At 40.8% G+C, this 16,919-nt stretch overlaps 3 protein-coding genes across 4 annotated transcripts; 2 read left to right on the top strand and 1 right to left on the bottom strand.

Moving 5' to 3' along the window:
* The first annotated feature begins 651 nt into the window (after positions 1-651).
* Positions 652-4,465, top strand: LOC137889051 (glucose-6-phosphate 1-dehydrogenase-like). The gene is made up of 12 exons (XM_068732648.1): positions 652-859; positions 1,413-1,450; positions 1,583-1,691; positions 1,771-1,988; positions 2,069-2,227; positions 2,370-2,495; positions 2,601-2,694; positions 2,799-2,985; positions 3,121-3,356; positions 3,897-3,973; positions 4,071-4,163; positions 4,261-4,465. The coding sequence occupies exons 1-12, from the start codon at positions 743-745 to the stop codon at positions 4,349-4,351; spliced, it is 1,545 nt and encodes a 514-aa protein (XP_068588749.1). The 5' UTR covers positions 652-742; the 3' UTR covers positions 4,352-4,465.
* A 1,173-nt stretch (positions 4,466-5,638) lies between these two features.
* Positions 5,639-11,705, bottom strand: zgc:158263 (ceramide kinase family protein). Its single transcript, XM_068732647.1, has 13 exons — positions 11,344-11,705; positions 10,008-10,103; positions 9,676-9,813; positions 9,454-9,582; positions 9,283-9,346; positions 9,029-9,174; positions 8,870-8,944; positions 8,593-8,745; positions 8,221-8,326; positions 7,161-7,264; positions 6,510-6,706; positions 6,115-6,428; positions 5,639-5,991 (listed from the first exon to the last, which is right to left on the bottom strand). The coding sequence occupies exons 1-13, from the start codon at positions 11,468-11,470 to the stop codon at positions 5,877-5,879; spliced, it is 1,764 nt and encodes a 587-aa protein (XP_068588748.1). The 5' UTR covers positions 11,471-11,705; the 3' UTR covers positions 5,639-5,876.
* Positions 11,706-13,364: 1,659 nt separating this feature from the next.
* naa10 (N-alpha-acetyltransferase 10, NatA catalytic subuni) lies at positions 13,365-16,164 on the top strand. 2 transcript variants are annotated; one of them, XM_068732992.1, is made up of 8 exons: positions 13,365-13,544; positions 13,700-13,798; positions 13,920-13,978; positions 14,081-14,126; positions 14,276-14,391; positions 14,575-14,619; positions 15,416-15,500; positions 15,612-16,164. In XM_068732992.1, the coding sequence occupies exons 1-8, from the start codon at positions 13,524-13,526 to the stop codon at positions 15,792-15,794; spliced, it is 654 nt and encodes a 217-aa protein (XP_068589093.1). In that variant the 5' UTR covers positions 13,365-13,523; the 3' UTR covers positions 15,795-16,164. The 2 variants fall into 2 exon arrangements, with proteins under 2 accessions (XP_068589093.1, XP_068589092.1); XM_068732991.1 differs by having other exon boundaries at positions 15,416-15,502; positions 15,605-16,164.
* Positions 16,165-16,919: the final 755 nt, after the last annotated feature.

Raw genomic sequence — 16,919 nt, 5'->3', positions numbered from 1 at the left:
ATTTTTTTTAATCACCATAAGTATCTTGAAAAACCAGAGGTTTCACAGTTATACTGTGAAATATATTTAATTTGATGCGTCTGTATGTATGTGCACTACAGCTATAATCTTTTTTTCTTTTTTTTTTATTTGCTTTTACTTTTTTTTTCTTTTTTTTAGCAGAGCAATGGTTGGTATTGATTCACAGGGTGATATTCTGAAATGATTAACTTACTGTGGTTACTGATGCTACAAATATTAAATAATTTGAATTTAGTGATAGGTTTCCTGCCATGATTCACAACTGATTATAATACTGTAAAATGTGTTTTTAAAAAGGTTAGGAACTTAAGAACTATTTCTGCAACAAAGACATACGATTTCCTCAGGGAGAGGCACCTATCCGTGTATGCAACATTTGTCTAAGGAGCGGTTTAGGAGCAAGAAACATTCCTGCCAATTGTTTTCAGCATTGTCTGAACAGACCTGAAATGTGAGTTTAAATGGATAAGCACGATTTCTTCCTGGTTGCAAAACCTGATCTGATTAAATGCAGAGCCGCGGTCTTATACGAAGCTTGAGGAAGCGGCCCACGCTAAGGCATTATTTATGTTCAACAGTAGATGGCAGCATTAACTTGCTGAGTTTTTTTCTGCAAGGCGAGGATGACCGTTGAAATTTCACCATGCTGCGTGTGTCATGGAGCAATAGGGCAAGGAGAGTTGCCACAGTTCGGACAGACTGAGAGCAGATAGGCCAGAAAATGAGCTCTGAGCCTTTGTCTCGCTCTGAGGTGTTTGGACAGCTCCGGAGGGAGCTGTATGGAGAGGAGCGGTCCAGTCATTCCAACACGCACATATTCATCATCCTTGGAGCCTCTGTAAGTACAACCTGTACAATCTGTAAGACATGAATAACCACTGTTTCTCTTGAACACAATTCAACAAAGATCTGTAGCAATGTTCTGTGGCGTTACAGTGGAAAAGAATGTTTGAAAAGAGATTTTAAAGTGACAGTGTCCCGACAGAGCTGACACAAAGAGAACAATTCACTGGGGAATATTGCAGTGTGGTAATCAGAAAATGAAAGCCCCTGTTGACGGAAATGTGCTGCGTCTACTTTTTTTTGTCAAGCGTTGAAGAAGGGGACAAATATGAAGCATTAACATACAAAGTCTATTTTTTTTTTATATCTATCGTCCTTGTTTGTTTAGCCCTTAGTTGAAACCAGCGATCTTTTTAGATTTTACCTGAGTCTCGCAAAAGTGGCGTTGAATGTTCTTCCATTACGCAACAGATTCACCTACTCCACATTACCACTTGTTTATAGTTTACCTACTCTTTGGACTCTTGATCGATTCTTTTCAGCCAACGTGATTATCAGTAAGGGTTCACGATCTGATCTCTTTTTTTAAATTTATATATTTTGCACAGGGGGATCTTGCAAAAAAGAAGATCTATCCAACTTTATGGTGAGTGAAGGATTGCTGCTCTAACACCAAGTACACACCAGGTGTCTTTAAAGTTGTTTTCTCATTCTGTATTATGAGGAGTTAGACCTTTGGCCAGTGTTATGCATCGCTGCTTTTTGACTTTCCCTTTAGGTGGTTATTCAGAGATGGCCTGCTCCCAGATGACACCTACTTTGTTGGTTTTGCCCGGTCTAAGCTGACCGTGGAGGACATCAAGACAGCATGTCTGCCTCATATGAAGGTAGAATCCGTACTGGCTGACAACATTGTTGATTGTTTGGGGTGTCTTTTCTGGAAACTTTATTCTACATTTCCCTCAGGTCACTGATGAAGACATCGAGTGTCTCTCAGCCTTCTTCAGTAAGAACTCGTACCTGAGCAGCAGGTATGACGATGACAGCTCTTTTACTCAACTTGACTCTCATCTGTCGTCTCTGCCCGGGGGAGCTGACGCCAACAGACTCTTCTACCTGGCCCTGCCGCCCACCGTCTACCAGCATGTCAGCACAAACATCAGAACCCATTGCATGAGCCGCAAGTCAGTGTCTGTTAGGAAGCAATGGTTTACTTGCTATTCGATCACATTATTCTAATCAGCTTTGTGTGTGTGTGAAACAGAGGCTGGAGCAGGGTAATTGTTGAGAAGCCCTTCGGCCGGGACCTCCGGAGCTCAGAGGAGCTGTCAGCCCACCTGTCCTCCCTGTTCACAGAGGACCAGATCTACCGCATAGACCACTATCTGGGCAAAGAAATGGTGCAGAACCTCATGGTGCTCAGGTAACAAGCTCTGTACACACACTCTCAAGCACTTTACCACTGGTAAAAAACAAAATGTCATAGAATTCTGGAGTATTCTTTCTTCCTGTGTCACTGGTTTTGAGGGTTTTCTTTTAGATGTATTTTATTCTCTCACAACCAGGTTTGGAAATCGCATCTTTGGACCCATATGGAACAGGAACAGTGTGGCCTGTGTGGTCCTCACCTTCAAAGAGCCTTTTGGCACTCAGGGCCGCGGAGGATACTTTGATGACTTTGGTATCATTCGGTGAGAGACGGTACATTCAGATAAAAGTAAAATGAATGAGTACAATGTTTTTGTTACACTAGAGCCTTTACTTACCCTGACTCCTCTTCATGTTTCTTAATGTAGAGATGTCATGCAGAACCATCTCCTTCAGATGCTCTGTTTGATCGCCATGGAGAAACCTGCTTCCACCAGCCCAGATGATGTGAGGGATGAGAAGGTAACACCAATGATTGAATGTAAATAATAATTTGTGCATATGTTTGGTCTGAAATACCAGAGCGTCTATGTCATTGCAGTCCCGTAATTATTGTTGTGCTGCAGGTGAAGGTGTTGAAGTGTATAGCTCCTGTTGCTGGGTCAGATGTGGTGCTTGGCCAGTATGTGGGGAACCCTAAGGGTGAGGGCCACTCCAAGCTGGGTTACCTTGATGACCCGACCGTACCAGAAGGCTCCTGCACGCCGACTTTTGCCACGACTGTGCTTTATGTCCGGAATGAAAGATGGGATGGTAAGGGAAAACAGTTCTTATCTTTTTTTACTGACTTGTCTTAGTCTGCACTGTGTGACATTCCCTCTGATGTTCTCCCTGTCATGTTTTTGCGCCCTTCACCATCCATCATCCCATTAACCACCCTTCCACCAGGCATACCTTTCATTCTCCGCTGCGGTAAAGCTTTGAATGAACAGAAGGCAGAAGTGCGCCTGCAGTTCACTGATGTACCAGGAGACATTTTTGGCGAATGCTGTCAGAGGAACGAGCTGGTGGTGCGGGTGCAGCCGGACGAAGCAATTTACCTGAAGATGATGACCAAGAGGCCTGGAGTTTACTTCAGCCCAGAGGAGACTGAGCTGGACCTCACTTACAGGAGCAGATACAAGGTGCTATTCTTAACTCAAAACATCCGTTGTGGTCAATGATTCAGGTCCAACTTTCAATCTTAAAATCTACTTTTTGTTAATGTGTGTAAGGTGAACTTGCTTCTTCAAAACATTTACTTAAGTGAAATCTCTTCGTGTCGTGATATTGTCACTCTATTCTTCATATAAGTTGGTTACACTTTATTTGAATAGTCAAATGTTGATCTTCAACATACTATAATATTCTGTAACTTAAATGTCTATTAATTCTGAGGTGATATTTGATAGTATTTCATTGATATTCAGTGTCTTACAGTAATATTGATAGTGTTAGAAGACGCTAAACATAGGGTGGAGGTGTAGAGATGCACCAAACACATTGAAACAAGTTTGTCAAAAGTTGCGAGTTGGCCACATCCTATTGTGGCTGTCTGTCCTATTCAGAGATAGACAGCTGGTGTTGTTTTAAAGAGAGTTGCAATACATTTTTCTTGCTTCTTTAGCTTGAATTAAGAAAGATGACTGAACTTGAATCAAGCATTTTTTTACACCTTCTTCTAGAACGTAAAGCTCCCAGATGCTTACGAGAGGCTGATACTGGATGTCTTCTGTGGAAATCAGATGCACTTTGTTCGCAGGTTGGTTGGATCATATACTGTTATAGTTTATTATAGGTATTTTATTTTATTATAGGTATTTTGTTTTTGACTTGAAGTGCTCTTCTTTCTGTCCCAGTGATGAGTTGCGGGAGGCCTGGAGGATCTTCACCCCCCTCCTCCACCAAATAGAGGGAGAGAAGACACACCCAATCCCTTACACATATGGAAGGTAAAACATCTGTATTATGAAACAGAAATGAATACATGATACAAAATGTCCCTTATAGTGATCTCATTCCCTTTTTCTTTTCTTTGCACGTCCACAGTCGTGGTCCAAACGAGGCGGATGACCTTGTGAAGAAGGTGGGATTCCGCTATGGGGGAACATACAAGTGGGTGAAGCCCCACACAACATGATTCAGACACACATTCATGAACACACACACACACACACACACACACACACACACACACACACACACACACACACAATAGACAAGTTTGCAAACAATAAAGTTTACTGCAATCTTTCACTGCTGTAAGTTGTTTTATTTTGTCTGCATGTTGAAAAAATACCACTGCATTATATACCTGATCACACAACAATGAATGTGGAAATCAGTAGTCTGATTTAAATGTTCAACTGTAAATTTTAAACTTCTAGTAAATCAAAAATCAACTTCTGCCTGCACGTCTTCCCTTTTTAACATAATTGGACATATGAGACGTGTACATGCTTTTTTGGATGGAGGATCAATGTTTACACTTCGTGTCATTTCAATGTTAGGAATATAAACCTGTTCTCTGCTATCAGCAGGCCCGTGTTTACAGTCATCACCACACCATGATGACACTGAATGCCACATAAAATGTACACTAGGAGGGCTTGTAGGTCTGGTTTGTAGGAACAAGTGACTCTCTGAATAAATGTTTACTGTAAATGTTCTGGTTCAGGTAGCAATGACGGGTAGGTGCTTTAAGCTAAATTCAAATCAAATTTGTAAATGCTTGTTAATTGCATTTGTAACGTTGAATCTGTCACAATGCATGAATGCGTTTTAACATTGCAACTTAGATTTACTGTTAAATTTGATTTCTTTCAACTGCCTGCAGCAGACCAATGCTATTTCTTGTCACCTATGTTTGCCTTTGTCAGGTACATGGCCTAGCTGGTGGCCTTCCAACTACAAACACACAAATACATACACACTCTGAATAACAGACCATTTGGTCATCCTGCCAGTACTCAGAGGGCCGTGGGAAGTGCAGCAAAGACAGACATGTATTTAAACAACTTCTCCTCTGGAACTATTTTATTTGTTCTTTCATGTGTTATTTGATTTGTTCTGTACAGTTACTCTAGGCCATAATAATCTTATGATCTTTCAGTATGGTAAGTGTTGTTGACACTAAATTCTTAAATTCTTTTTGGATCACACTAGAAAAAACAAGGCCCTACTACACAATTATTTATGTACAAGCTGTTGTTACTCTTACTATGTTTCAAATGTACACTAATGTTGACAACAATAAAGCACTAAATGAGTCGGGTCAGTCTCTTTTATTGACTTAGTGTTTTTTGTCTTTTAACTTGTGTTGACATTCCCGATGATTTTATTCTGTGGAAGCTCAAGTGAAAATAAATAAAATTCCCAGATCAAAAATTGCATACAACCCAGAAAAATTTGCACTACAGATAAGTCATCATTTCGCAAGTATTTTAATAGTGTTTTAAGTAGAAGAGTTCAACAAACACACACATTTAAGAACAAATAATTTTTTTCATTATTGCAATGACAAAATATGTAAAAGTACCTGAAATATTAGGAACTCTTTGGCCATGACAGACTGCAAGGCTGTCTCAGTAAATTCACAAACCAGCCTTGCCTAACATTGTCATTCTATTGTCACCTTTCCCACATCATTCAAAATGTAGGCATGACTATTTGTGTAGGGTGTATCCGCTTTCACACTTGTCATTTTCTTCACTGCAGTTGTGCACGGCTGCTCCGTCCTCGATACCCCTGGCATACAGATGCACCAGCTGGCCATGTATCCTGAGAGAAGTGAACGTGGTTAAAAATGTTGCTGCTGAGAAACAATCATCTTTTCAGTAAAAGGATAATACAGTACCATGTGAGAATACACTAAACAACACATGGACGGTTGAACTCTCTTACCTGCAGAGGATCTCTCTGGTGGGCAGAATCTCTCCATCACAATTCCACACTGACACAGCAGGAGCTTTGCTGCAGCACAGACCACACAAGAAGGGGATCGTTGTTTTCTGCTCATTTGTCATTTCTCGTCCTGTGCCTATCTCTGCCAGGTGCTGCTGAGATCCACTCCTGCTTACTGTCTCAATGTAGCTCGTCTCTTCATCTATCCCACCACTCGACCCTCCGATCTCTTCATATGCTTCTTCCTCTTTTTCGGGGGGGAGAGAGAAACGGACGGCCTTCACGCGGTGCACCTCCACAAACGGAAGGTCGAACTAAGAGAAGTGGCAGAGATCGGGTCAAGCCGTGTTTCGGCTTGCTAGCCCAGCTTTGTTGTAATGTGAAAGTGCTCATACCTGGTCCTCTGTGCTGGTGTGTCTGTAGAGGAACTTGAGGAATCCCAGTGGGTGAGTGTCCCATACCAGGATGAGGTCCCCTGTTCCGTCTGCGAGGTGAGCAGAGGGAGAGAGGCCCAGAGGACTCTTGGGGCACGAGCTGGACATACAAGTGAGAGACACACACCTGAACCTGCCCTCCACACTCACCCACTCGCCTGGACAGACAGAAAGAGAGGCATGATGCTACATTCAAAAACAAATCCCTGCTGTACATCACTGCTGATTCGTAAAGGACCTTACTGCTGTTTTCGCATGTTTTTGCCCATCATGCACACTTTACTAGATTTACTTTTCAGGCAAGCGCTTGTTTTAGTTAGTGTTGCTTTGATTGTCTGGTTATTGAACATATTTCTGTTCCAAAAGTTTTTTCTTTCTCACTTTTTCTATATTTAGCTTCTTCTCTTGTGAACTAGATTATGCTGTATAGGATGGATACTGGATAATGTCACCTCTCCAGCCCTCTATAAACATTTCAAATGAAACAATCTTGCAAATAGCTTCATTTGAAGAGTTAACAAGCCAAAAACGCTAGTTTAAAGTGTACATGATTTCTGCTAAATGGGCTTAAATATACAAATATAGGACTTTCATGTGTGTCTGTGTTATTACCTTCTGAGTCGCTACTGAACTGGCTGAAGTGGGAGCTGTACAAGGAGCCTGGATCTGAAGAGTGGGAGAAAAGTCTTTCTGTGCTTCGGGAACACACACTGCACCTAAACACACACACACGCAACACAAATACTTTTCACTCTACGTGAAATAACAAGCTCCTTAACCTTGACACCCATTCATAAGAGCATCATAAACCTCTTACTGACAGCCAGAGACGGCTGCCTCAGACAAATACTGAGACATTGTACACTCTAACAAGAGACAGAGGCTCACCTTTCATCTAGATCAAGTTCCTCCTGCTATGGTTTCTACCCTCCTTAAGGTGCACCCAACACCTGAGTTCCTGCTGCAGATGATAGCAGTTACAGTGTCTCAAGCAGTGAATTTGAACCATTTCACTGCTGCCTTAATGACACTTTCTCTCTTTCTCATTAAACGGTTTTCAGGTCTACAAGGTTAAAGTCACTCTCAGCCTTACACAGCTTAGATAAGCGTGAGGACTCACAGAAAGGCTGGGAGTAAGATTAGAAACCCCAAAATGTAACAGGCATTCATCTTTTCTGGAAATTCACATGTTCTCATGGGCTTCTTTCTATAAGAGTCACTTATAGGAGTTAAACAACTGGGAATTATGGAGAGATGCTACATAAAAACATCATTGTGGTGGTTTTGTTTACATAAAGTTTGTTTCACCTCACATAGCTCAGTCACAGTCACATAATAACAGAAACTAACACAATGGACAGTGATTCTCAATTCACACAAGAAGTCACCTGTGTTACAGGAAGAGAACAGAAAAAAAAAACACACGCAAAAAGTAAATACTATATTTGACAAATACCATTATGTAAATAGATAACACTCCCACGCTCCCAGACAGGGGTTGTGTGAAAGTTTTAAGAGTTACAACACCTCCACGTCACTAGAATATAATCCGTTGTACACACTTGGATTTTCTTGCCTTTCCTTTTTTTGAAGATTGTTTTGTGTTTATTATGTATTGCACTGTGTATACACCATTCTTTGTGTAAGATCTTGTCAGTAGCTGGTGTTTTACCCTGAGAGGCAGCGTGTTCTATCTCTTGGGCTGGAGAGCAGCGGGTCTGCTGGTAGATACTGAACTACGCCTGCATAGCTTCTGTTGCTCAGGTACACCATTGTGCCTGGACAAATGAGAGCAATATGGTTAGCAAAAAACACTTTGAAGAAGAACATATGCAGGGAATGTGGTTTTGTGACATGAAATGTTTTCTTAAAAAGAGCGTGTGCATCACATAAAGTGCTTTCATCTTAGTCATGGTGCTATTAGTGACAGGTTCAGGGTGAATTTTTAACTTTAAGCTGAAAATAAATGCAGAGAATACAACAGCATCGTATGTATCTCAGCGTGCAGTCATTTCTGTTCTCTAGATGAATCATTAGTCCACACCTGAATAGTCATATCGGAGAGGTCCCATCCAGCGGTGTTTTTCACTCTCCGCCAGTACATCCCCGTAGAAGCCGTAACCCAACAGAGACACGGAGTAGCGCACCAGAGCAGAGGCATGATGCACTGAACACACATCCAAAGGCTGAGAGTCTCCTGCAAGGTATTGTGGGATATAAAAATGACATACAAGCTTAACTATGAGCTCAGAGTTGGGTCGGCATTTTTAAGAATTAGTTTTTTTTTCAAAAGAGTGAATGATTCTAATAAAAATCCTCACCAATGATGATGTGCAAAGCTGAAGTAACAGGGTCAATCACTCCAACTGTGGCATAGCACACACAGTCTGTAGAGCCTACATTAGATACATTAGAAGAGGATGAGTGTGCCACTGCTCTAACTCCATTCATTTATGAATTTCTAACAACAGTGTTCTTACCTGCAGGGACGATGCCAATATGGAGCGGACAAGGCTGTAAAGTGACAGTGGGATCATTCTCACAAAGGCCTGCCTCTTGTTGTGTCCGCCCAATCAAACCGTGAAGTATTTCGCTGAACATGCCATCCCCACCCACACACACCACACTGTTGTAAACAAACACAAGAGTACTGTTGTGAGAGCACCTCCCAGAGAGCTTAGCTGTTATAATGTTCCCATACCACAGTGTTTACAGTGTTTACACTGGTGCTTACCCATCAAAGCCTGTCAGGTCTTTCTTCAGGAGGTGGTCTCTGGCCTGGTTTGCCCGCTCAGTCACTAAAAGATAAATGTTACAATAATATGGTGACTGCAAGTCACTTACATTCATTATTTCATACATTAAGTTAAGGCTAACTATGAGACACAATGTAGTTGTCCCTTACCTATTACATGAGAGCTGATACCAGCTAGCTCAAACAGAGGGGCCACTAGAGAATGGTAGATCTTTCTTCCTTTCTTCTTCCCTCCAAATGGGTTGATAAATACCAACAGCCTGTTTGGACGCAGCGGACCTGAAACATACATTTGGAATATTACAGATTGTTGAGAGCCATGTGGACTCTGAAGGATTTGAAAAAAAACATTATCTAATCATCCATCCATACTGTGAGTTTTTAGAGCCGTTCTTAGGTGTTTTGTCCACTGGTCTCTGAGCACCCGACTGAGGCAGCTGAACTGGGTCCGGCCCAGTCTCCACAGTAACCCATAAGAGCTCCCACTGCTGCTGCGCTTCACGTAGAAAACTGGAGGTAAATGACAGATAAGGGAAACAAAACCATGCTGTAAAAGCACTATGTCAGGCATACGTTTGACTAAACTGTAAAGCTAGTGTGCTGTGCACTTGTATGCAAATTACACATGTTCTCACATAGTTTTAAACCCAATGGCCTGTGGCCTTGGTATTTGTGATACCCGAGAGTCTCGCAAATGAACCCACCTGTGAAGTCTTTATCTGTGACCTCGACGGACTTCTGGGGCAGGATCTCCACGCTGCCCTCCTCCACTCCAATCACCTCAGCCACAGGTACTGAAACTTTAATCACAGAGACACATACACACAGCATTAACCTCATGTGGACATGCTTCTATGAATACAATGTATGGGGTATTTTAATCACTGGAAAGACCTTCCTCACAGCTGATTGTTTTATGTGTCATAGCAGATGTCAAGGCATCCCAATTGCCTGTTCCTATGCAAAGACTCTCTTATGGGCCTTTTTGTCATGTGACATTAGGAAAAGCACAGTTTTCACTAGTAACATTAATTATGACTGTTTTCCATCCAGCTGCTTCAGTTTCAGGGTTCTGATATTGTGCATGCTGACTCACTGGCACACCTATAAAGAGCGTCGCCATCATCCATATTATTAGTTACACCTATTGATAATAATTGGGCTATAAACAACGGTTTGGAGCCTATAGTTTTACACTTTGGCTGTGTAAGAGAGATGACGATGATACAGCTTGTTTGGAGCGTGTAAACATTTTTGTGTCTTCTTTGGTCAATATTTTTTTTAATCAATTCATTGGGGCTTTAGTGACATGCAAGTTTAAAAAAAATGTTGTCAAAGCATCAAATTAAAAATAAAAAGTATGCCATAATATTAACACGACATAAACGTAACATTGTGATTGTTATTTAATAATATACAGTATATACAGTGATAGTTATTTTCAACACATTGATTGATGTTGTCTTAAAGAAAAGCACTGTAAAAATGTCCTTTGATTCCTGTTCAGCAACAACAGATTCCAGAGTGCATTTCTCTCTGTGTTGGACATGTGTGTGACAGCATGTGGAGCAGAGGCATTTTGGTGTTGAGAAAATATGCTCAGAAGTGTGTGAGTACTCGACAGTCAGCGCTTTAGTCAAGTGTCTCAGTTAGTCGTGTTTCATGTTAGTGCTGTTTAACTTGTTTTTCATGTTTTCTGGTAGAAACTATGGGATTAATTAAACCCTCCCTGTGATTGATCCAAATGACATGTAAGGTGTAACACATATTGTTTTGTTCGTGTTGTTTCCTAGGCTACTTCTTCAAAATACATACTGTTTGTTTTGCCATCATCAAGTTATGCCAGTTCCGTGCAGACAGGAAACAGGTTGTGGCTTTTAATAAGTGTTAAACAGCAACAACGCGACTGTTGAAGTATTCCCCTGAGTGTGCGTAAAGCCTTATTATTATATTTAGATATTCTTTTTAAATAAGACCACGGGTCTCTATAGCGCGATGTTATAGATCGACTGATGCTTTGGAGACTAAAGAGCCACCTACTTGTTTTCTTGTCGCGATTCTTCTTATCTACCTCGGTCCAGTTGAAATGCCAGCCCGTCAGGACCGCCCGGTATCGTTTTTTCCCGACCCACAAACTTGACTCCATCCTCAGATCTGTCTCCTCCATCTGGAAAAGCGCTTTGCATCCACGGCGTCGCTCTTTCCAGTTTCACAGAAAACTTTAACAATCACATTTTACAGTCGTAACTTTTGCATCTCTGAGAAAAGAGCAGCAGGTTGACGATCTGGTCTGGTGTCTGAAAAGAGAAAGTTTTCATCTTCCTCTGAATTAATCGGAAGATATATATATTTTTTCAAGACACGTTTAAGACATGATTCCTGTGAAATGTTGACGAAGCCGCCTGTCACACGGGTGTTGTTCTAAAAATATGCGTTTCCTCTTCGGTCCCTCCCCGGTGACACCTGCTCGATTTGCATGTTGCACTGCCGATTGGACGCAGTAAACGTTCCTGAAGTATGAACACGTTTCCAGTTATTGTGAGTGTTTATAGGATTTGGTTATTTTTTACAACAATATAAGTCATTTTATGGTTTAAAGAAGAATTGAATCTGGTTACAATAAATTATATTTAATTAGTAATTATTAGTAAAATGATTATTATTATTACACTTTTGAGCAGTTTACTGGACAAGCAGGTACACATAATGATTCAGTTGTTTCTCAATTTAGCAATTATAAAGCTAATAGATGTGTTATAAAAGTATCCACTTGACATTCAATCAGTAAGTGAAAAATATAGAAACAAGACAAAACCGAGGGAAAAAATCTGCAACGCTAACCTGGCCCTCAAAGTTCTCTATATATATTTCACCATACGGAAATGTTACAAAAGTGTATCTTAATAGCAGCACAGTACCTGAAAAGGGGTTGCCAAATTATATTTGGAACAGATATTTTCCCCCGATACGGAATTTCTTTTTGTGAACCGAGGGAATAGGAAATGAGTAGAATTAAGGTTCCCTATCGATTCCGAAGAGCTGAAGATGATTAGTAAACGATATTCTAGATTAAAAGTAATAACTTGAGAATTTTTTTCAGAAAATCCTCTTTCAGAAAAGCTCTTTTGAAACCTCTTGACTTGACTCATGCCTTGAAAGGAAAAAAGAATCAAACTTTGACCTGTTATAATCTCAGAACTATAGAAAAATGCAGGGACAGGCAGACAGGGCCACACATCTTTAATATCCAGGTCTGAAAAGGCTTGAGCTCCTCTATCAAGCTCTAAATACATATTATAGAAAAGGAAGGCCAATTAATGATCACATGCCACGCCATTTAATGGTCAGCATTTAGAGACCTGAAAGATTTATTAGAATATGAGAACTTGTGAATTGTAATGGATTATCCCCCACGAACTTGTGACTAGTCTTAGACTTAGAACTCTGTTTCTAAATCAAAGTAAATACCTGTTATATCAATTTAGGGTTATGTTAACATGATTGGGGGCTCCAGGGCAAACATGTGCTTTTTGACCTCCATTAACCCCAACTCCCACCCTTTGTGCAAGGTGTGTACCCCCTCACGTTTCCATCAGTGGGCTGCAGACTACTAATGGAAGCTTCATTATAGGCCTATAGAGACCGGTGCCTTCATGCTGAAATAAATGTAAATTAAGAACACAAGACTCCAACAGGGCCACAATACCAGGTATTAAAATGTGACCCATTTAGTTGATGTTGTACTTTCGTGGTGCACAGCACACAATGCAGCAGGGGTTTTGAGAGGCCCTGGGGATCTGGCGCCCCACACAGTGATCCGCTTTGCCTGGTTGGTAATCCAGCCTTGCTATGTTAGTTTGACGCTTCCTTTAAATGTATGTAAAGTGTACGGCTATAATACACATTATAATAACCGGGTTCTTATATGCGTGAGTGAATTCTTCAAAATAAAAGTAATTTATGGCATGTTTTCGTGCCTCAAACAAATGGTACAACTTTTATTATGAAGTCCCAGCGCACACCATGACCGGAAATCTCTGGTCTTATTGTGGCACGCTCCTTCCTCCCCTCCCTTCCATGCTAGCAAGTCGAGTTAGCTAGTTAGCGAGACAAGCTCTTTAAACCACTTGTAGTGTGGTTATTATGAATTGATTGACCCGTGTGACGTTAGTTTATTTTATTTCTGTCTTCACAGTCCAGATAACAAGCCAATTAACAAAATGAACATCCGAAATGCGAGGGTAAGTGTGCTGAAATCCTCTCGACAGCCATGCTGTTTCTACTAACTGCTAGCTAAGCTAGCATAGTTATTACAGCCTGCCCCTTAGCGGTCCAAATATCGCCGGCAAAGGGCTAAGCATTGTGTCATGCAGCTTTCTGACTGTTTCTTTTTCAGCCGGAGGACCTTATGAATATGCAGCACTGCAACCTGCTGTGTCTTCCAGAAAATTACCAGATGAAATACTATTTCTATCACGGATTGTCCTGGCCTCAGGTGATTCACTGTGAAGTTGCCCGTTTCTCCTGTTTCTGCTAACACCACTGCTCCCATTATCTAAAACCTGACAGTGTATAAGTTTGACCCTCATTTTTTCTTTTTCTTTTTATCGTTTCAGCTCTCATACATTGCGGAAGACGAAAATGGCAAAATTGTGGGATATGTGCTGGCAAAGATGTAAGTCTGTGAATCTCTGACAATATATGTATATATTTTATTTGACACCAGTTACACAAAGGAGATGTTTTATATGTTCCAAAAAACCTTTCTGGACTCTAGGGAGGAGGACCCTGATGATGTACCCCATGGACACATCACTTCTCTGGTGAGTCTGAACGATAGACACCCCATACATCTCCTCCATACATCTCCATACTGTACATGTCCTCCAATCTATATATTACATGTTTTGTAGTACTGAGATGTTTGGCTGGCTCCTATAGGGCATATTAAACCCTTATCTTTGTCTTCCAGGCTGTGAAGCGCTCTCACAGACGTCTTGGTCTGGCTCAGAAGCTGATGGATCAGGCCAGCCGGGCCATGATAGAAAACTTCAACGCAAAATATGTCTCACTTCATGTTCGCAAAAGGTAAAGTGCGCTGTTGCTTTCTGTGCACTTGGTTTCTCTTTGTTCTGTTGGGATACATTATTGTGTGTGTGTGTGTGTGTGTGTGTGTGTGTGTGTGTGTGTGTGTGTGTGTGTGTGTGTGTGTGTGTGTGTGAGAGTAACCGTGTTCTCCAGGAACTTACCAATCTTTTCTCCCCACTGCAGCAACCGAGCAGCCTTGCACCTGTACTCAAACACACTGAAATTCCAGTAAGTTTCTTTCCGTGCCAACATTATATCAGTGTTTTAATTGTAAGGTACAGAATGTACTCTTGTGATATTATTACACAGTCAGTATGGCCATAGCCCGGCTCAGTTCATGGGTAGAGCTAGCCAATGAAGCAGTCTGATATTAGCTTATTCTCAGTCCATGAAAATATATGATCAAGAATCTTTTCTTCTTTTTTTAACACTGATAAGAACAATTTGTTTTGCTCAGTGTGTCCTTTTTCTACTACATTCTCATTCTGCAGCTGCCAGCACCCCCCACTCTGCAGTACAAACAGTGTGGAAAGCTTTTTATTTTTCCTCATTCATATTGTCAAGCTCATTTAGGAATGGTGTTGTCTTGACGACCGTAAGACTTTTTTGTAAAATGACTTTCTTCATGGCTATCAAACATTTTTCTTTTATAAAATCAACCGTAATGGATTATTTTCAGAAATGCTGTATTGTCCTCAAAAATCCATTATCAATAAAGCTGTAGTCGTGAGCTCAAGTCCCCCCCGACAGTCTCTAAATTGTTTCAATTATTTGGACTTATCTCTTGTTTGTTAAGCTAACTGTTTTTGAATTATATTTTCTGTAAATTTAATTCTCAACATAAAGGTTTCAAAACTCAACAATGCCAGGAATTACAATTCTGTTGGGAAAACAAGCGCCCCTCATTATTCTATTTATGACTAAAATTAGTAACATTTGAACGCATTACATCCTGAGCCGAGGCATTATATATATATATTTGTTGTTACTGCAACCAATTTGATACATTGTTGTTCCTCCACAGGATTAGTGAGATAGAGCCCAAATACTATGCAGATGGGGAGGATGCCTACGCCATGAAGAGGGACCTGGCCCACATGGCTGATGAGGTGACTTTTTTTTCCTACACTGACATGATTTTCACAAGCCGCTTGTAACCTCGGGACCACGAGCAGATTCTAACTATGAATGTGTTCCGTTTTCGTCTACATGTCCCGAAGCTGAGAAAGCCCGGAGTGCGTGTGACGGGGCAGGAGGCTCCGTCTGGCCAGAACCCGTCAGGATCTGGTGACCAGGAGAGGGAGAACGAGAGAGACAGCGGAGGAGAGAGCAAGGAGCTGAGTGAAGTCAGCGAGGCGACAGAAAGCACAGACGTTAAAGATTCTTCATCTGATTCACAATGACGCTGCAGTTCTAGACATTTTTAAATTCATCCCTGGCTTCCTCTTTTTTTATCCCTATTTGACAATATTTCTGGCATTACAAACTGCGTCAAAGCCTTTCCCACATTTCCGTCACTGTTTTTTCTTAAAACTTGCTTTCCACTGCAGTGATGAACAAAACATCTTGTATAATGACATCAGGGTGTTACCTAAATGAAACTAAAATTAATAACTGGTCTAATTGTTTTTATTGGATTGCTGTTGTCATTACCAAAAGTCACACAAAGTTCTGTGAGATTTAGAGAATTTAAAACTTGTGCTTTTCAAGTTGTCTCAGTCTGGTCTCTTAATTATTTAACAGAATTATTGCAAATAAATCTTTCAAATAATATTTTTGCCATCACACTTATTTCAACAAGGGATCATAAAGGCAGCTTAGTTGGTGGGTCAATAAAACGTCTAAATATATTCAGTTAATACAATGCTAATTGTAAACTCCTCAAGACTTTTTTGCAATAATACCATCTACACAACCAGTGAGGAGCTTACTGATGAATTCACACTGCCACCAATATTACTTCTCCTGTGCACAATCATATGAGGTATACATGATCCATAGTTAAGGTTTCCAATGGTGGTGAAAAAAGCCAGGTGGGTGTGAGAGAGAGAGACTATTTTCAACTTTGACGACTCCTGGTGGCAGCATCAAACAAAGAGACTGGCAGACGGTAACTCCACAGAAGCCGGTCTCCTACAAAATTCCCATACAACTAAACTGCACTCTTAATTATGTTTTGAGTGAAACGTATTTTCTCCCAGATTACAGAACATGTGGTTAATGTTGTAAATTAAAACAAAACAAAAAACTGTACACAACAACTTGGTTAGGTTTAGTAATGCAACCTCATGGTTTGGCTTAAGATGGCTGCAAAAGTGAAACAAGACTTATCTGTTAAAAGCAAAACTGCACACGTTTTAACCAGGGTTGTTGCATTTTTCTAAAACAAAAACATGCCATCATGATAAAAATAGTGCTGCATAATAATAGGGGGTTTAAGATAACTAAAAACGTGCTACAGAGTCGTGCTGAAAGACTACAATGAATGTGTGACCTCCAAACTTAAACCCTCCTTCTTTACAGCTCAG

The sequence above is a fragment of the Cebidichthys violaceus genome, unplaced genomic scaffold (genome assembly GCF_023349555.1).
Source record: "Cebidichthys violaceus isolate CVI_PGR_0920_01 unplaced genomic scaffold, fCebVio1.0.p SCAF_6, whole genome shotgun sequence".
NCBI lineage: Eukaryota > Metazoa > Chordata > Actinopteri > Perciformes > Stichaeidae > Cebidichthys > Cebidichthys violaceus.
The sequence above is the reverse complement of the archived record's forward strand: the minus strand, read 5'-3'. Positions and strand labels throughout refer to the sequence as shown.

What these genes read in the sequence shown, in the direction of transcription:
- naa10 (XM_068732991.1), top strand. Translation starts at nt 13,524, where the DNA reads ATGAACATCCGAAATGCGAGG. An exon ending in TCAAACACACTGAAATTCCA is followed by an intron (nt 14,620 to 15,415) that starts GTAAGTTTCTTT and finishes GTTCCTCCACAG; the next exon opens with GATTAGTGAGATAGAGCCCA. An exon ending in GCCCACATGGCTGATGAGGT is followed by an intron (nt 15,503 to 15,604) that starts GACTTTTTTTTC and finishes TCGTCTACATGT; the next exon opens with CCCGAAGCTGAGAAAGCCCG.
- LOC137889051 (XM_068732648.1), top strand. Translation starts at nt 743, where the DNA reads ATGAGCTCTGAGCCTTTGTCTCGCTCTGAGGTGTTTGGACAGCTCCGG. An exon ending in CAGAACCTCATGGTGCTCAG is followed by an intron (nt 2,228 to 2,369) that starts GTAACAAGCTCT and finishes TCTCACAACCAG; the next exon opens with GTTTGGAAATCGCATCTTTG. An exon ending in CTTACAGGAGCAGATACAAG is followed by an intron (nt 3,357 to 3,896) that starts GTGCTATTCTTA and finishes ACCTTCTTCTAG; the next exon opens with AACGTAAAGCTCCCAGATGC.
- zgc:158263 (XM_068732647.1), bottom strand. Translation starts at nt 11,470, where the DNA reads ATGGAGGAGACAGATCTGAGGATGGAGTCAAGTTTGTGGGTCGGGAAA. An exon ending in AGCTTTGCACATCATCATTG is followed by an intron (nt 8,746 to 8,869) that starts GTGAGGATTTTT and finishes AATACCTTGCAG; the next exon opens with GAGACTCTCAGCCTTTGGAT. An exon ending in TCTCCGATATGACTATTCAG is followed by an intron (nt 8,327 to 8,592) that starts GTGTGGACTAAT and finishes TCATTTGTCCAG; the next exon opens with GCACAATGGTGTACCTGAGC.